This window comes from Narcine bancroftii, chromosome 10, assembly GCF_036971445.1.
Source record: "Narcine bancroftii isolate sNarBan1 chromosome 10, sNarBan1.hap1, whole genome shotgun sequence".
NCBI classification, from domain to species: domain Eukaryota; kingdom Metazoa; phylum Chordata; class Chondrichthyes; order Torpediniformes; family Narcinidae; genus Narcine; species Narcine bancroftii.
The window spans coordinates 4,170,234-4,184,905 of NC_091478.1; the positions used below are offsets into that span (position 1 = coordinate 4,170,234).

General features: G+C 41.5%; 1 protein-coding gene across 3 annotated transcripts in view; it reads right to left on the minus strand.

Moving 5' to 3' along the window:
• The window catches only part of ppp2r2d (protein phosphatase 2, regulatory subunit B, delta), a 40,358-nt gene extending 31,839 nt beyond the window's left edge, over positions 1–8,519 (minus strand). The window contains exons 1-2 of one of the 3 annotated variants that reach the window (XM_069899629.1): positions 8,310–8,519; positions 8,092–8,181 (exon numbers count right to left, since the gene is read on the minus strand). In XM_069899629.1, the coding sequence (XP_069755730.1) occupies positions 8,092–8,181; positions 8,310–8,316 (97 nt within the window). In that variant the 5' untranslated portion in view covers positions 8,317–8,519. The remainder of the gene's footprint in view (positions 1–8,091; positions 8,182–8,309) is intronic. The other 2 variants (XM_069899625.1, XM_069899630.1) reach the window with 2 other exon arrangements.
• Between the last annotated feature and the right edge of the window lie 6,153 nt (positions 8,520–14,672).

A 14,672-nucleotide genomic window follows, 5' to 3' on the forward strand; every position in this document is an offset into this window, starting at 1 on the left:
TATGAGTTTCTTGTAAAAATACAATCTCAACTTTTAGATGTTTGACATGCACAAACACTCTACTATGTTTCATAGGGCTGCTTAAACCTTTAACATTCCAAGAGATAACTTTGATAGGATTAATCATAACTTTTAATGAATGCTATGAACAAAATCAGACATAGTCCATCACTACCTCCAAGCAGCCAACTTGAATTTGTGCAATAGCGTGGCTTACACAAAATTTGAAGCCATAACAACCTTACAAACCCAACTCTTTAACCCAAACAACCACCCTCCCTAACAACCCAACTTCGAAAGTTGCCAAACAAGACAGCAACGAGCTAAAAAAATACATTTAAACCCTTTACACTTCTGCTGAAGATTCTAAATATAGCTCCTTATTTTAAAAGAATAATTATTAATAATTTTTGCAAACAATGAAAAATTGTACAAAAGAATACAATCAAAATAAAAGAATTTGCAGTAAAGATAATGTAATGCATGCCTGTTAAATTCACATTTCCCTTTCCTACAGTCAGCAATAAAAGAAAAAATATATGCTAATGCATTAAATTCAAAAACACATCTAGACAACAAGCATTCAAAATAATACCAGACCATTAATAGTAAAAAAAAACCCCACCAAAAATATAGACAGCAAAGGAACTTTACAGGGTCGGTAGAGCAAATATCTGAAACAAGCACATAAAATTGGCTATGTGCATGTACATTATTTTTAATGTTAACCTTATTTTCCCCATAGTCACATAAACTTAGTGCAAAACATTACTTGCTGTATTGATAAATGAATAACAAAAGTATGAAATTTAAATCAACATTAATAAGATAAAATTAATATAATCCATTTAAATCTTTCATGCCAAAAAAAACAAAAGCAGAAGAACAAGGTCGCTGTGCCTGCCATGTTGTAGAAGCAGCAACCTCAATCTTTGAAGCAGGAGCAGTGGTCTTGTTCTCCTGGCAGAAGGTTCCCACTCTTGCTGGGAGAACGAGGATGACACTCCTGCCACGTAGGTCCGAGGTTCTTGCTCCCGCTAGGAGAATGAGATCGCTGCTCCTGCCCGGTAGGTTGTTATTTTTTTTTTAAAACTTTCTTTTTACTTGCTTTACAACTTTGTTTCTTAGCAATTGGGGAGGTTTTTTAAAAATTTTGGGTTGTCACTGGGAGCCCCGGACAGCCAGAAAATGGGGGTTGACTTGTACATCAGATACACCATAAAACCATTAAAATGGGGCTAAAAAGGGGGAATCGACCGATATGCTGGTTGACTTGTATGCCAAAATAGATGACATCTTATTTTGTTCTGGTTTTTTTTTGGTGAGAATTAAACATTATTTCATGCTTTAAAAGCCTTCCCTTAATGTTTTGTTGTTTAACCACTGTTACAACTGATTTGCTGTTGCTCCTGGCTGTTTTTAACCAGTTATCCAAAAAAAAATAGTTGATCTGAAATAGGCCTGGTCCCAACCATTTTGGATAATCGGAGTTGTACTGTATTTTATTTTTGCAAAAAAAAAAATCTCTACTTGTTTCTTGAAGCATGGGTGGTATAAAACAGTATAGGGAGGCTAAATAAATCTCGCATTTCAGCATTTCACTTTGGACTCAGTACCAATGTTCCCTGGTGAAACTAGATGTCAGATGCCCCTGCATCAGGAATACATTGATTGACCAAAGCTGTTAGCCAATTGTTCTCCCCAGAATCAATGGGTAAAGAGAAGCAAGATCTGGGCTATTATGATCAGATCAATAGAGACCTTGAAATTTCATTAATTGTCAATTTTTATCCTACTCTTTTTCTGTGGTCTATATTTAAACTCTTTTCTTTTGACATTCTTAACTACACCTCAAGGGGACATTCTAGCAACCAACATATATTCCAACCTCAAAGACTCAAAGCTTTCTTAACTGCTAAAGATTTTAGCTAAATACAGCATCAAAGTAAATGTTGCAGACACTTCCCATGCTCAATGACCACCTGCTCAGCAGCCAAGCCACAAAGATCACCAGTTTTGCCAAGCTTAATCCAAAGACCGTACTGAGGCAGTTAGTCTCACCGAGACAGAAATGAAATTTGTCCCAATTAAAATTAAGGTCCTGGATTAAGGAGAATAGAGTTTACAGAGATTAATCACAAGAATGTTTCCGCAAAACAACAAATTTCACGACACCTGCTCATGACAATAAATTCTGATCCTGATCAGTCCATGACACGACTTAAAACTACTTTTAAGGAGGTGCCAAGCTGGACATGATTGTATCATTTGTGGGGGGAAAAGTGGCAATGTTCATAAATATTTATACTAAAAAAAAATTGAAAAGATGCAAAGACTTCAAGAGAAAGCTGCTAAGTTAAAATTCAGTTATTTGATTAATATCCTTGACAAGATAACAAAAATCATCCTAAACAGAAAGTTCATACTATCTATATACATGATTTGCATTAGATAATCTTAAAATATTTCGACTAAAGCTGCATGCTCTGGTACTTTTACTATATCACTTCCAAACATTATAGCGGAGTTCTATCTTTTGATCCATAATTAGAGAGAAAAATAATTCTTCCAGCTCTCAAGTTTCAAGCAATTGGCTACCTCTATCCTGAAGCTGTCCACTTTCAACATTCCACAAAGAGATTAAGCGCTTTGTAGTCCCAATAAAAATCCAAAAATTTGTCCATATCCAGAATAGGTCTCCCCAATGAGAAACCAGGAAAGATCAGAAAATAACCTTGTGAATAGAAAGGAGGAATTGGACACTGAGCCACCAGAACTGTGAGTCAAGTTTGAGTAGCTGAGGCTACATATTAACAAGAATATTTAAAAGATTAAAGAACAAGTAAAGCACACCAATTTGGATGACTCACATCTTCATGCAACTTGTATTGAGTGGAATGACAACACGATAGCCAGATTTTGTCAAGTAATTTACTGACAAAACTTTTCTCATTATGAAAATTTGGTTTACAGTTGCCTTATGATAATGCTGGATATGGAAAGGGCAACATTAAAAGGAGAAATAACAATGGGTTAATTTCTTTTGCTCGTTTATAGTTAGCCAGAAATTACAAACACTTATTTTTCATCAATGGTGCAATTCAAGCATCTGTAATCTCTCGTGCCTCCTTCCATCTGTGTTTATTTTATGTTTTTAAGGAAGATGGCAGATTAAAGAATGAGAATTCTGATTGCTACAGTCTTAATTTTCCAAAGGTGCTTTATAAGTAGGAGAGGCTATTTCCTATTTTTCATCCTCCATTCTCCCATCATTTCTACTTGTCCAACCATTTTCCTTTGAGCAGTTCACTTTTCAACTTTAAATTCATCTTTTCAAATTTTTATTGAATCAGAATGCAACTTTTGAAATAAAAGCATAATTAATCTCACAGATCAACAGCAATTTTTCAGATTTCTGTGAAAAGGAGAGGCATCCTATTGGCTGGAAGATTCATTTTGATTTTTCTAATACCCAACAAGCAAAACAAGAGCTACAAACATAAAGTTATTTCATCAGTAAAATAGGTCTAAGAAATCTGAAATATGCTAACTTAAGATTTTTAAACCTACAAAATCTGTTGTTACAAGGAAGGGGTTATACAAGTTGTTTTTAAAAATGTTTTAATACATATGCACTTATTACAACATTTCTTTGAAAACTTCAGTAAAAATGCCTCCATGAGTTCACACTATTCAGCCCAAGGCAATAGTTCAATCAGTTCCTATTTAAATGTTTAAGCATAAATTTTTGCTTTCATAATTCAACTTTAAAAAAAATGCTGTAACAGGAACAACATTCAAGAAAGATTAGAAAGGAAACAAAAGTGGTCAAAGAAGTGGTATTTCAGAATATCTTCAAGTAAAAAAAATTCAAATTCAGAGGAGCCATTCAGGGATGAATTGCAAGGGTTAGTTGCCCAGAAGCAAGATCCCTGATTTGGACAGAGTTGATCATGATGGCACATAGCTGTGAAGGGACTTGGTTGTTAAAAATAGGAATCCAGGTAGTGTACCCTTAGAGAATGACAAACTTGACAATTAAAAATGAGAAGACCACCATCAACTAGGGCAAGATGAAGAGCTTCAGAGGTAGAGAGAAAAGACAAATGTTGCTGTAATATTATGTACAGTATATAGAAGTGGGCTTTATTAGGGGTACGTAGTATATAATTCAGACTTAAAAAGATTTCAAAAGTATAAAAGTTTGTTTTAATTGTTAGAGTCGAATTCTGAAATTCTTATTTGATAGCTTCTGGCAGCAACACATCTACTACAACAGCAGCATTTTATGATGGCTGAATTTAACAAGATGATTTAACATTAAAATCTCGCTTGCACATTAACCTACATTACCTTATCAAGTAGTCTTTGAATCCAATAAACTTTCACTGAGAGACCTGCAATCCTGCCAATATCACTTCATATTTTTTTTCCAGGACTATGATTGCCAGCAGAAAGGTTGAGAGTGACTTACCAAATTCATCCAGGCTTAAAGTATCCAAGATACTGCAATATCAAATGAAAAATGAAAATCCTTGAAAGTCTAGTGGTCACAAGGGGGTTTGCTAGACTAGTACTGCCGCAGGGCATCTTTGGTCATGAGCCCCTCATTTCATTATAAACATCAGCGCCTGATGAATTTAAATTTAGACATACAGCAGTTACAGGTCCTTTTAGCCCACGCCACCCAATTACATTTTGAAGGGTTAGAGGAAACATGGAGGAAGCCCACGTAGACACGGAAGAACGTACAAACTTCTTTCAGACAGCGTGTGACTTGAATGCCGGTACCGATCACTGGTGCTGTAACATCATTGCACTAACTCCGACAGTAACCTTGCCACTCTTCATTTTCAAGAGTTGACAGTGAAACCAGGTTTGAGTACTGGGTTGCATGGTGGGAGTGAACAAGTTTATTTTCAGTGCTGATGATGGCGCAGAATTATCACAAAACAATTTGGGAATTTAAGGGATGGAGAAGGAAAGGTGGATATCAAGGATTACATCAGAAGCTTTGGGCCAGTTGATCAGAAGGAACCTATCTGCGAGAAGTGCGACCAACTGCAAACAATATTAAGGAGGCTGAGGGGGTGAAAGACAGGAGTTACAGAGAGGCAGGTAGCTGGGTGACAATCAGGAGAGAGAAACATGGCGTCATTATGGTCATTCCCCTCAGCAACAAATATACTCCTAAGAATGCCGCTGGTGGTGGGGCGGGGGGTAGAGGATGGAAAATAACCTATTTGGTCAAGGCAGCAAAGAGAGCTTGATAGTCGGGGAAACAGATAGGAGGTTCAGTGGCTGCAAGAGTTTCTAGGATAGTGTGTTGTCTCCCGGGCACTCGGGTTCAGTACGTCTCAGAGTTGGTGCAAAATATTCTTAAAAGGAAAAGTGAGCAGCCAGATGTTGTGCTGCATATTGGTACCAATGACATAGCCAGGTGTGGGATAGAGATCCAACAATGCAAGTTTAGGGAGTTAGGAAAAAGGCTGAAGAGTAGGACCTCCAAGGTGGTAATCTCTGGATTATTCCTGGTGCCATGAGATGGGGAAGGTCAGAACAGGAAAATAATGCAGACAAATAGATGGCTGAACAGATGGTGCACAGGGGAGGGTTTCAAGTTCTTGGATCATTGGATCCTTTTCTGGGGAAGGGGTGACCTGTACAAGTGAGACACGTTGGACTTGAACTCAACATCCTGGCAGGAAGGTTTGCTAATGCTATTGGGGTGGGATTTAAACTAGATTCGCAGTAGGGTGGGAATCAAAGTGAAGAGGCAGAGGTGGTTGGCGCACTAGAAGGGACAGTTGGCTAGGGAGTTTGTGTGAAAAGACAGACAGATAGGTCAAAATTGCAGCCAGTGGGATGAGTTACAATGCAACAGTGACACAGTCAAAAAAAAAAGTATGAATACAGGACTAAAGGTTTTGTATTTAAATACACGCAGTACAAGAAATAAAGTGGAAGACCTTGTAAGATAATTGCACATTGGCAGTTAAGATGTGGCTATTACAGAGTTGTAGCTAAGGGTTGGATACCATTGGGAGCTGAATGTCCAAGAATACAGAATGCATCGAAGGGATAGGCAGGTAATCATAGGGAGTGATGTGGCTCTGTTTGTAAGGAATAACATTAAATCATTAGAAAGATGTGACATTGGATCAGACGTTAGAAAATCATTATGGGTTGAGTTAAGAAATGGCAAGAGTAAAAAGATGGCAGTTATATAGAGACCTCTAAACAGTAGCAAAGATCTAGACAACAAATCACAGGATACAAATAAATTGGTAGAACAGAAAAAAGCAGAACACATGAATTTACTCTGGAGAAATGAGAGATTATCTTGACAGAAAGGATAAAGAGGTAATATGCAATAAAGAATGCACTTCCAGAATAGAGTGGCCTGGGATAGGTGTGAACAAATCATCAAAAATAGCACAGCATGTTGAGAAAGTCATGAATAAAGAATTCACCTTTAGGGTCAATCAGTAGAGCCATTAAAAAAAAGCATGGCAGTCATGCCTAATCCTATAAAACACTGTTCCAACTTAAAATGATTCATATTGCCATTTTCTTGGGAAGCATTAGGGAGGATCAACAAGAGGTATGCAGAATGCTCATGGTATAACTAGTTACAAGGAGGGAAGGCTGAGGGAGTTACAGTAAATATATAAAACAATTAGTAATCTGGGCACATTGGATAGTGGGAGAGAGACCAATTATTTTGGTGGAAGGATCATGGAGTAGTCATCACAGGGCAAAACAGATAGCAAGTTGAGAGTGACTCAAGGCAAAATCCTGTGTGCAAAGTGTAGTGGCAATCTGGAATGCAGTCACTGCAGTTGTGAAGGAGGCAGGTTCCATCATGGAAAATAGATAAGTACATATTCAGAAATTTTTTTTAAAGGGACAGATGGATGGAATGGAATATTCCATTGATAGATAGCGACATGATGGGAGAAACAAGCCCATTCTCCACTAAAATGCACTTAAGATGATGAAAAGGGGCAGAAATGCCACGTACAACAAAAATCAAACTTTAGCATTTGGTTGATGCCTTTAATGCATCCTCGTGTCACCCCAGGAAGAAGTCAGAAACTGCATTTTCTCTGAAATTTTTTCTGCCTTCATCAGGATCCTAAAGGTTCTTTACCATTTTATTCAAGCACCTGCCAACATTTGCTCATACCTTGATGAAGGGCTCAAGACCAAAATATTGGCTATGTATTGTTGCTACACAAGTACAGTTTGACCAGCTGAGTTTCTCCTGTATGGTGCTTTTACTCCAACAGGATCCTACAGCAGACACATTCCCTCCCTGCTTTTCAAAGGTATCATTCTCTCCATGATTCCCCTGTCCACTCATCCCTTTGCACTACCCCTACCCCCAACTCCTGGACTTAGCCCTGCAACCACGTGCACTTCCCTCACAACCATTGTACTTCCACATGAAGCAACCTTCACATGCAAATCCAAAGGGGTCATGTCCTGCATCCAGTGTAGATCCTCTATGGAGGATGGATGCAGATGGTTGCTGTGGATGGGGAGGGGAAGAATCTCTGAGCACCTTCACTCTGTCCAGAGCTGGGACTCTTCAATTTGGAGCGTAGAAGGATGAGAGGAGAGTTGATAGAGGTCTATAAGATTATGAGAGGCACAGATAGAGTGGACGGCCAGGGGAGGATCAGCAAACACCAGAGGACGTGTGTACAAAGTGAAGGGGGGGGGGGGGGGGCGGGGGAAGACATCAGGTTTTTTTTTAAACCATAGAGAGTTGTGGGGACCTGGAATGTCTGGAACATTGGGGGCATTTAGACAGACATGTGGATGAAAGGAAAATAGAGCATCACGGGGTAGGGAGGGTTCAGTACGTTTTTTAGGAAGGGACATATGGGCCGAAGAGCCTGTGCTGTGACAGCAAGGGGCTGCCGTACGTCACTTGCCTGCGCCCTCCCTTCGGCCGGCGCACACCATTTACGTCACGCACACCCACGGCGACCTTTCCTCGCCGCCCGCCGCTGGGGAAAAGCCACGAGCGACCGGACTCCGCCCGGGTGACGAGGCCGCGGGAATCTCCACCACCTCACTCACCTTCCGCCACGTCCTCGTCCACGGCTCCTTTCACCTGCGAGAAGCACCACTGCAAGTCGTTGCCGCCGCCGCCGCCGCCGCCTCCCGGGCCTGCCGAGCAAACACACGCCGTGAGGTAAAGGCAGGCGGGAGGGGCGGTGAACCGGGCCCTCATCCATCACCCCTCCCCCCCCTCCTCGGGCGAACCGGAGCCCCAGCGGCGGCGTTCCCGCTCTTACCCGCCATGGCCGTCAGTCAGCCCCGCGGGCGCGCTTGCCGGCGACCTGGCTCCGGACGGCGACCATCAATCAGCGCCGGCGAGCCGTCAGCGAGCTTCCAACATGGCGGGCAGGCGGCATGGGCCGGGTGACGTCGCGCTCGGGCTTTCGTCTTAAAGGGGCCGCGTCCGCCAGTGCTGGGCCCGCCCACGGACCCGGCCCGTTCTGGGGGTGGGTGCGGACAGATTGGGGGGGGGGGGGGGGGCAGTCGCTCCCATCAAGGTTGATTGTCAGCTACATACATGACACTGGATACAACCCTGAGATTCCTTTATCTGTGGGCCAGGCAGAAAAACTGGACTCAGGCTAAACAGACAACAAATGGAAACAAACTGACTGCAAGATAACAACCAATAAAGAGACCTTCTGATGGGGAAGGGGGGTGGTCCCATCTGGTCCTGAGCCTCGGGGTGCAAGTATTGTGGCACTGAGACCCCTTTCCTGATGGCAGCAGCGAGGACAGCGCGTGCGCTGGGTGCTGTGGATCCTGGAGGATTTCTGCTGCTCCACAGTGGGGAGGGTTTTGCCCTGATGTACTGGGCTGCTGTTGTGAGTGAGAAAACTGATTTGATGGGCCTCAAAAGCAAGGACTCTGAACACAGTCTACAATAAATAATCTTATTTACAAAGACGCGTAGGGGAAAATTGTAACGGGAATCAAACACACACAATTTATAGAAGACGAGTTTGGGAAATTCTGCAATAGGGATAAAATGCACGTGCACATAAAACAAACTAGGTTCATACAATCAAGGAAAAACAATAGGATACCTGTCATCCCTTGACTCAGTGCAGGTTATGTTACTAGGGACAATAACAAAAACACTGCCAACCTTATATCAGTGCACACCTCACCAAATGATTTTCCAGCACCATTCCACAGAACTGGCCTGGAGTGAAGCAGGGTGGTCCATCAAAGATGACAAACAGAAGAAACTGAGCATGTGAGGCACCCTTTATGGTACTGGAGGGCTGGGGAATCCAGGCCAGGTCATTTACAGTGGTCCATTGACTCAGTGCCAGAAAAGTCTAGTCAATTACAAAGGCCAATGGCCCAAGGCCAAGTACAAACGTACTTAAAGGGGCCAATGGTCAGGTGTGCACTGATGGGTGGATCCAACCTTGATCGGCAGGTGGTGTGTCTTCTGACCAGGTAGTGGGCAGTGCTGTCAGGTAACAGCCATGACCCTCTACAATACAGCTGCGTCTACTACCTTCAAGTCAAGTTTATTGTCATCTGATTGTACAAGTACAACCTGACGAAACAGCGTTCTCTGGTCCTTAGAGCAAAACATGCAAACACACAACCTGATATAACACACATACAGACAAATAATACATATGCAGGACAAGTATTTCATCAATACATCTACCTTTTGCAGGACTTTAATATTATTATTATTGTAAGTTTATTATCCATAATTAATATTTTCTTACAATTGTAAAGTACAACTGGATGAATAATCATCCTTTGGTTCTTGGTGTAAAAAAATGCAAACATGTATATAGACATAGAATACATATTTACGAGCAATTTACAGTATATGCAGTACATATATTAAAATAAATAAAAATTGTTAAATAATAATAGAGTCTCTGAGGGATTTGTATGAGCAGTTCATCAGTTATTCTCACTGCCCGTGGGAAGAAACTGTTCCTCAGCCTAATGGAGCTGACTCTGATCTTCCTGTGTCTCTTCCCTAACAGGAGCAGCTGAAAGATGTGTGTAGGGTGGAAGATGTCCTCAATGGTTTGTGTGCTCTCTTTAGATAACAATCCAGATAGACCATATCGATGGGGGAAAGTGAGACCCCAAAGATCCTCTTATGGTCCTGTGGATTGATATCCAATCAATTCTTCTACAGCAGGGACGGCCAACCTATAGCAAAAGTGCCAAATGTGGTGCATCTGATGACTTGAAGTGGCACATTGAGGGAGGCACGGTTAGTGTAGATTGTTACAAGATCAAACCACAAAGAAGGCATATCACACAGGGGTAAAGATGAACAATTAGTTTATTAACAAAAATTCACCTTCAAAATTTAATTCAAAATTCCCCCTTTTATAACAATGCCCACTGGTTACTATGCAAATTCCTATAACAGTGTAAAACTAATAACTTCCCCTAAATTCAGCCTAAATATAACGTATGTAATTAAAGTCTAAATCATATTTCCAACCAGCCCACAGAAAAACTTAGACACAAAACACACAAGACTCAACAAAACTTCGATCTCAACCGAAGTAAAGATCATAAACAAAATTCAGTTTGTTTGGTAAACTGAAGCCAAAAGATCTTTGAGAGAGAGAGAGCACAAAATTCAAAGTTGTTGTGTGTTGCTTGCAGAGAGAGGAACCACTGGCTTGGTCCGGATCCTCTGGCTGCCTTCGGAATGTTCATCCTTTTTAAAATCCCAACATTCCAAACTGTCCTCTAGACCATGACTCATGCTCTGGGCCTTCTTCCACTCCACAGCATTGTCATCCAAGTCCAATAATTTTTAGATCATTTTCTGCACATGCTCAGTCCATCTCCCACTCTCTCAGCAGTCCACCTTCACCTTGGCTCTCTAAGGCAAACTGTCACTTTTTAACATAAAACCACACAACACATCGGCCAATACACAACACAGAACTCTGTAACAAGATGGACGCCCAATTTTGCCTAGACACAATCTGATTTCTTCCCCCCACAACTAAAAAGAACACACACCTCTTTCTTCGCTGCTCAGTCCACTCTTCCTTCTCCTCCTATTTGCTCTTAACAATAAAAGGCTGAAGCCACCACCGGTGCCAGCTCTCGCGTGACCCCCTTTTGATGCATGGAATGTAAAAGGTTGCCCACCCTGCTCTACTTATTTGGATTCAAAGGAACTTCAGTCCACGCTGCTGAAGATCCAGCTGCGCTGGGTGGGTCACGTCTCCAGAATGGAGGACCATCGCCTTCCCAAGATCGTGTTATATGGCGAGCTCTCCACTGGCCACCGTGACAGAGGTGCACCAAAGAAAAGGTACAAGGACTGCCTAAAGAAATCTCTTGGTGCCTGCCACATTGACCACCGCCAGTGGGCTGATATCGCCTCAAACCGTGCATCTTGGCGCCTCACAGTTTGGCGGGCAGCAACCTCCTTTGAAGAAGACCGCAGAGCCCACCTCACTGACAAAAGGCAAAGGAGGAAAAACCCAACACCCAACCCCAACCAACCAATTTTCCCCTGCAGCCGCTGCAACCGTGTCTGCCTGTCCCGCATCGGACTTGTCAGCCACAAACGAGCCTGCAGCTGACGTGGACTTTTACCCCCTCCATAAATCTTCGTCCGCGAAGCCAAGCCAAAGAAGAAAGATTGATGTGTAGTGGAGGGTGGTAGTCCCTATCTCATTTGTCTTATCCACATTGAGGCAGAAGTTGTCATTCTTGCACCATAACTTTAGATTTTCTTCTTTTCCATAGTCCGACTCATCGCTGTTGCTGATGAGGCCAATTACTGTTGATATCCTGTAGAACTCATCAGGCAGGAAGTATAATTTGCAATTTGCTGCTTCTGGAGCTATGAAGAAGGATGGGGTGGGATTGGAAAGTGTTCAGAGGAGGTTCACAACAGTAATCTCTGGAGTGAAAAAGTTCTCATATGATGGGCGTAAACTCACTGGAGTTTAGAAGAATGAGAGGGGATCACAGTGAAATCTATAGAATACTGAAAAGCCTGGTTAGAGTAGGAATGAAGAGGATGTTTGCTGGGAGAGTTTGGCACAGCCTCAGAATGCAAAAATGTTCCTTTAGAACAGAGATGAGGTGGAATTTCTTTACCTGGAGGCTGGTAAATCTATGGAATTTGTTGCTCCAGACAGCTGTTGAGGCCATTGTTGAGATATATGAAAATAGAGATTGATGGGTTCCTGACCAGGAAGGGAATCATGGAAAAAAGTTTGGAGAATGGGATTGAAAAGGACAGCAAATCTGCTATGATGGATTGGGGGAGTGGACTCGATGAGCCGAATAGCCTATCTTCCCTAAAACTAAAATTAGTCAGTTCAACACAGAATCCAATTGTTTATTATACTTCAGTATTATTGTCACGGTTTGCGAGATACAATAAAAGACTGTTTGTATGCCGTTCAGGGGAATCAATCCATACTGCAAATGTGCAAAATCTAGTGTTCCACAAAAATTGCAGATTATAAAAAATAGATTAAGGACCACAATGACCTAGATTTGTGGGATCAAGAGATCATCCTTAATATACGAGAGGTCGATCAACAGTAAGAAACAAGGAGAAATTCCATTACAAAGAGAGTGGTTAGAATATAAAAAGTGCTATTCCTAGCCATATTAATAGCAAATATATTCAAAATGAAACATGTATGTCAGAGAAAAGGGAATAGAAAGTAATGGCATTAGATAATGTAAATGTAAAGCGAGGAGAACTGAGGGTAGTGATAACAGCTTGCATTTAATATTGGAGCATGTCCAAAACTATCTCACAAGAGCATAATCAAACGCTAAGGCATGTAAGATATTTATAGATTGAGTGCGTATGCATTAATTGCCTTGAGAGAGAAAGGAGGAGAGGGAGTTCAAGGTATTGTTCCTGAGCTTCAAATCTCCAAGGCTTCATTAAAATCGTGCAATAGTCCAAAATTACGAGTAGAATAGTTCAGGCTACAGAGATAGAAAAGAGCAAGGCAATGATGAGACCTGAAGATGATATATTTTAAATCAATGGATGGCTTAACTGGGTGCTGATGTAATTCAATGAATACAGGGTAATGGGAGAATGTGATTAATTTCTGAATTAGGACACAGGCATCAGAGATGTAGACTGGCCTAAAGTTAAGAAAACAGGACAGGAATGAATTACTCAAGACTGGAGATGATTAAAGCACAGGTGAGGGGTTCAACAGTAAAACAGCCACGGCAGGGCTGGTTATGAAGATACAGATAGGCACCCAAAATAATAGCATAGAACTGCAAAGGGAATCTCAGTTCAGAGACTGGTTCCCTTTCCACAGATGTTGCATAATCTTTTCAGTATTTCAAATATTTGCTGCTTTGACTTCAAAATCAAGACCCTAATCACACACTGTGTAGAAAAATACTATATATCATTTTGGTTCTTTTGCCAATCACTTTCATGATATGTCCCCTGATTTTTGGCCTGGATGAGAACAATTTCTACTCTATTTGTTCTCTTCATGTCTTAAATACTTGTATTAGATCTGCTTTTTGGTTCCTCTGTTCCAAGGAGAATAACGACAGACTTACACAGTGCCATTGTCCATCCCCGGAATGAATTAAATCAAACCTCTCTCAAAACCCTGGCGCCCCTACCAATAAGATAACAGACCTTCCCTTCAGAGACTCTGTAGGTTCACCTCCTGAGCTCCCATAATCTCTGCAACTGCACGACTTCCTGTTCTCTCCAGCAGCAAAACCAGAACGACTAGTTCTGAACTTCTGATATGATCAGAAAGCTGCAAACACTGGAGTCCTTTAGGAGCCTTCTTGCCATCAGCAATCTTATGAATTCTGGTCACAATACCTGCTTTTGACGACCCAGTCTCCAGCAGCCTGCAGCCTGATGTGAGCCCTTCAGATGCTGGTCCACTGCTGTGGTCACCGTCCCTGCAGGACTGTCTATCAGCCATCACCACAAAAAAAGAAAAGAGAATACTCAAAGAATTCAATGGGTCAACACAAGAACAGAATCTGAAATTCTGAAATATTGCTGGGATTCTCATATTGTAAAAGGGCTGAATGGCTTAGAGTTTGTCAAATGTGTTCAGGAAAGTTTTTGGAATTAATATATCAGAATTTATTGTCATGAATATGCACAAAATTTGTTTTGCGGGTAGCATTACAGGTACAAAAATTGATATAAATTAATTTTAAAAAATAATAAATTAGTGCAAAAAGAAGAGAAAGTGAGGCAGTGCCTGTGGTTCACTGTCCATGCAGAAATCTGATGGCAGAGGGGAATAAACTATTTTTTATTGTTGGGTGTTTGTCTTCAGGCTCCTGTACCTCCTTCCTGATGGTAGCAGTGTGAAGAGGGCACGGTTTGGATGCTGAGGGACCTTAAGAATGATTTCTTGAGACATTACCTCTTGTAGATGTCCTTAATGGAGTGAAGACTGATGCCCATGATGGTGGTAGCTGACTTCACAACTCTCTTTTGTCTTATCCTCTCCTGTCATTGGCATCTCCATGATGCTACCAGTCAGAATGCTCTCCATGGAACTCCTGTAGAAATTTGCAGAAGTCTTTGGTGACATACCAAATCTCCTCAAACCTCACAAAGTCTAGCTACTGGCGAGCCTCCTTCA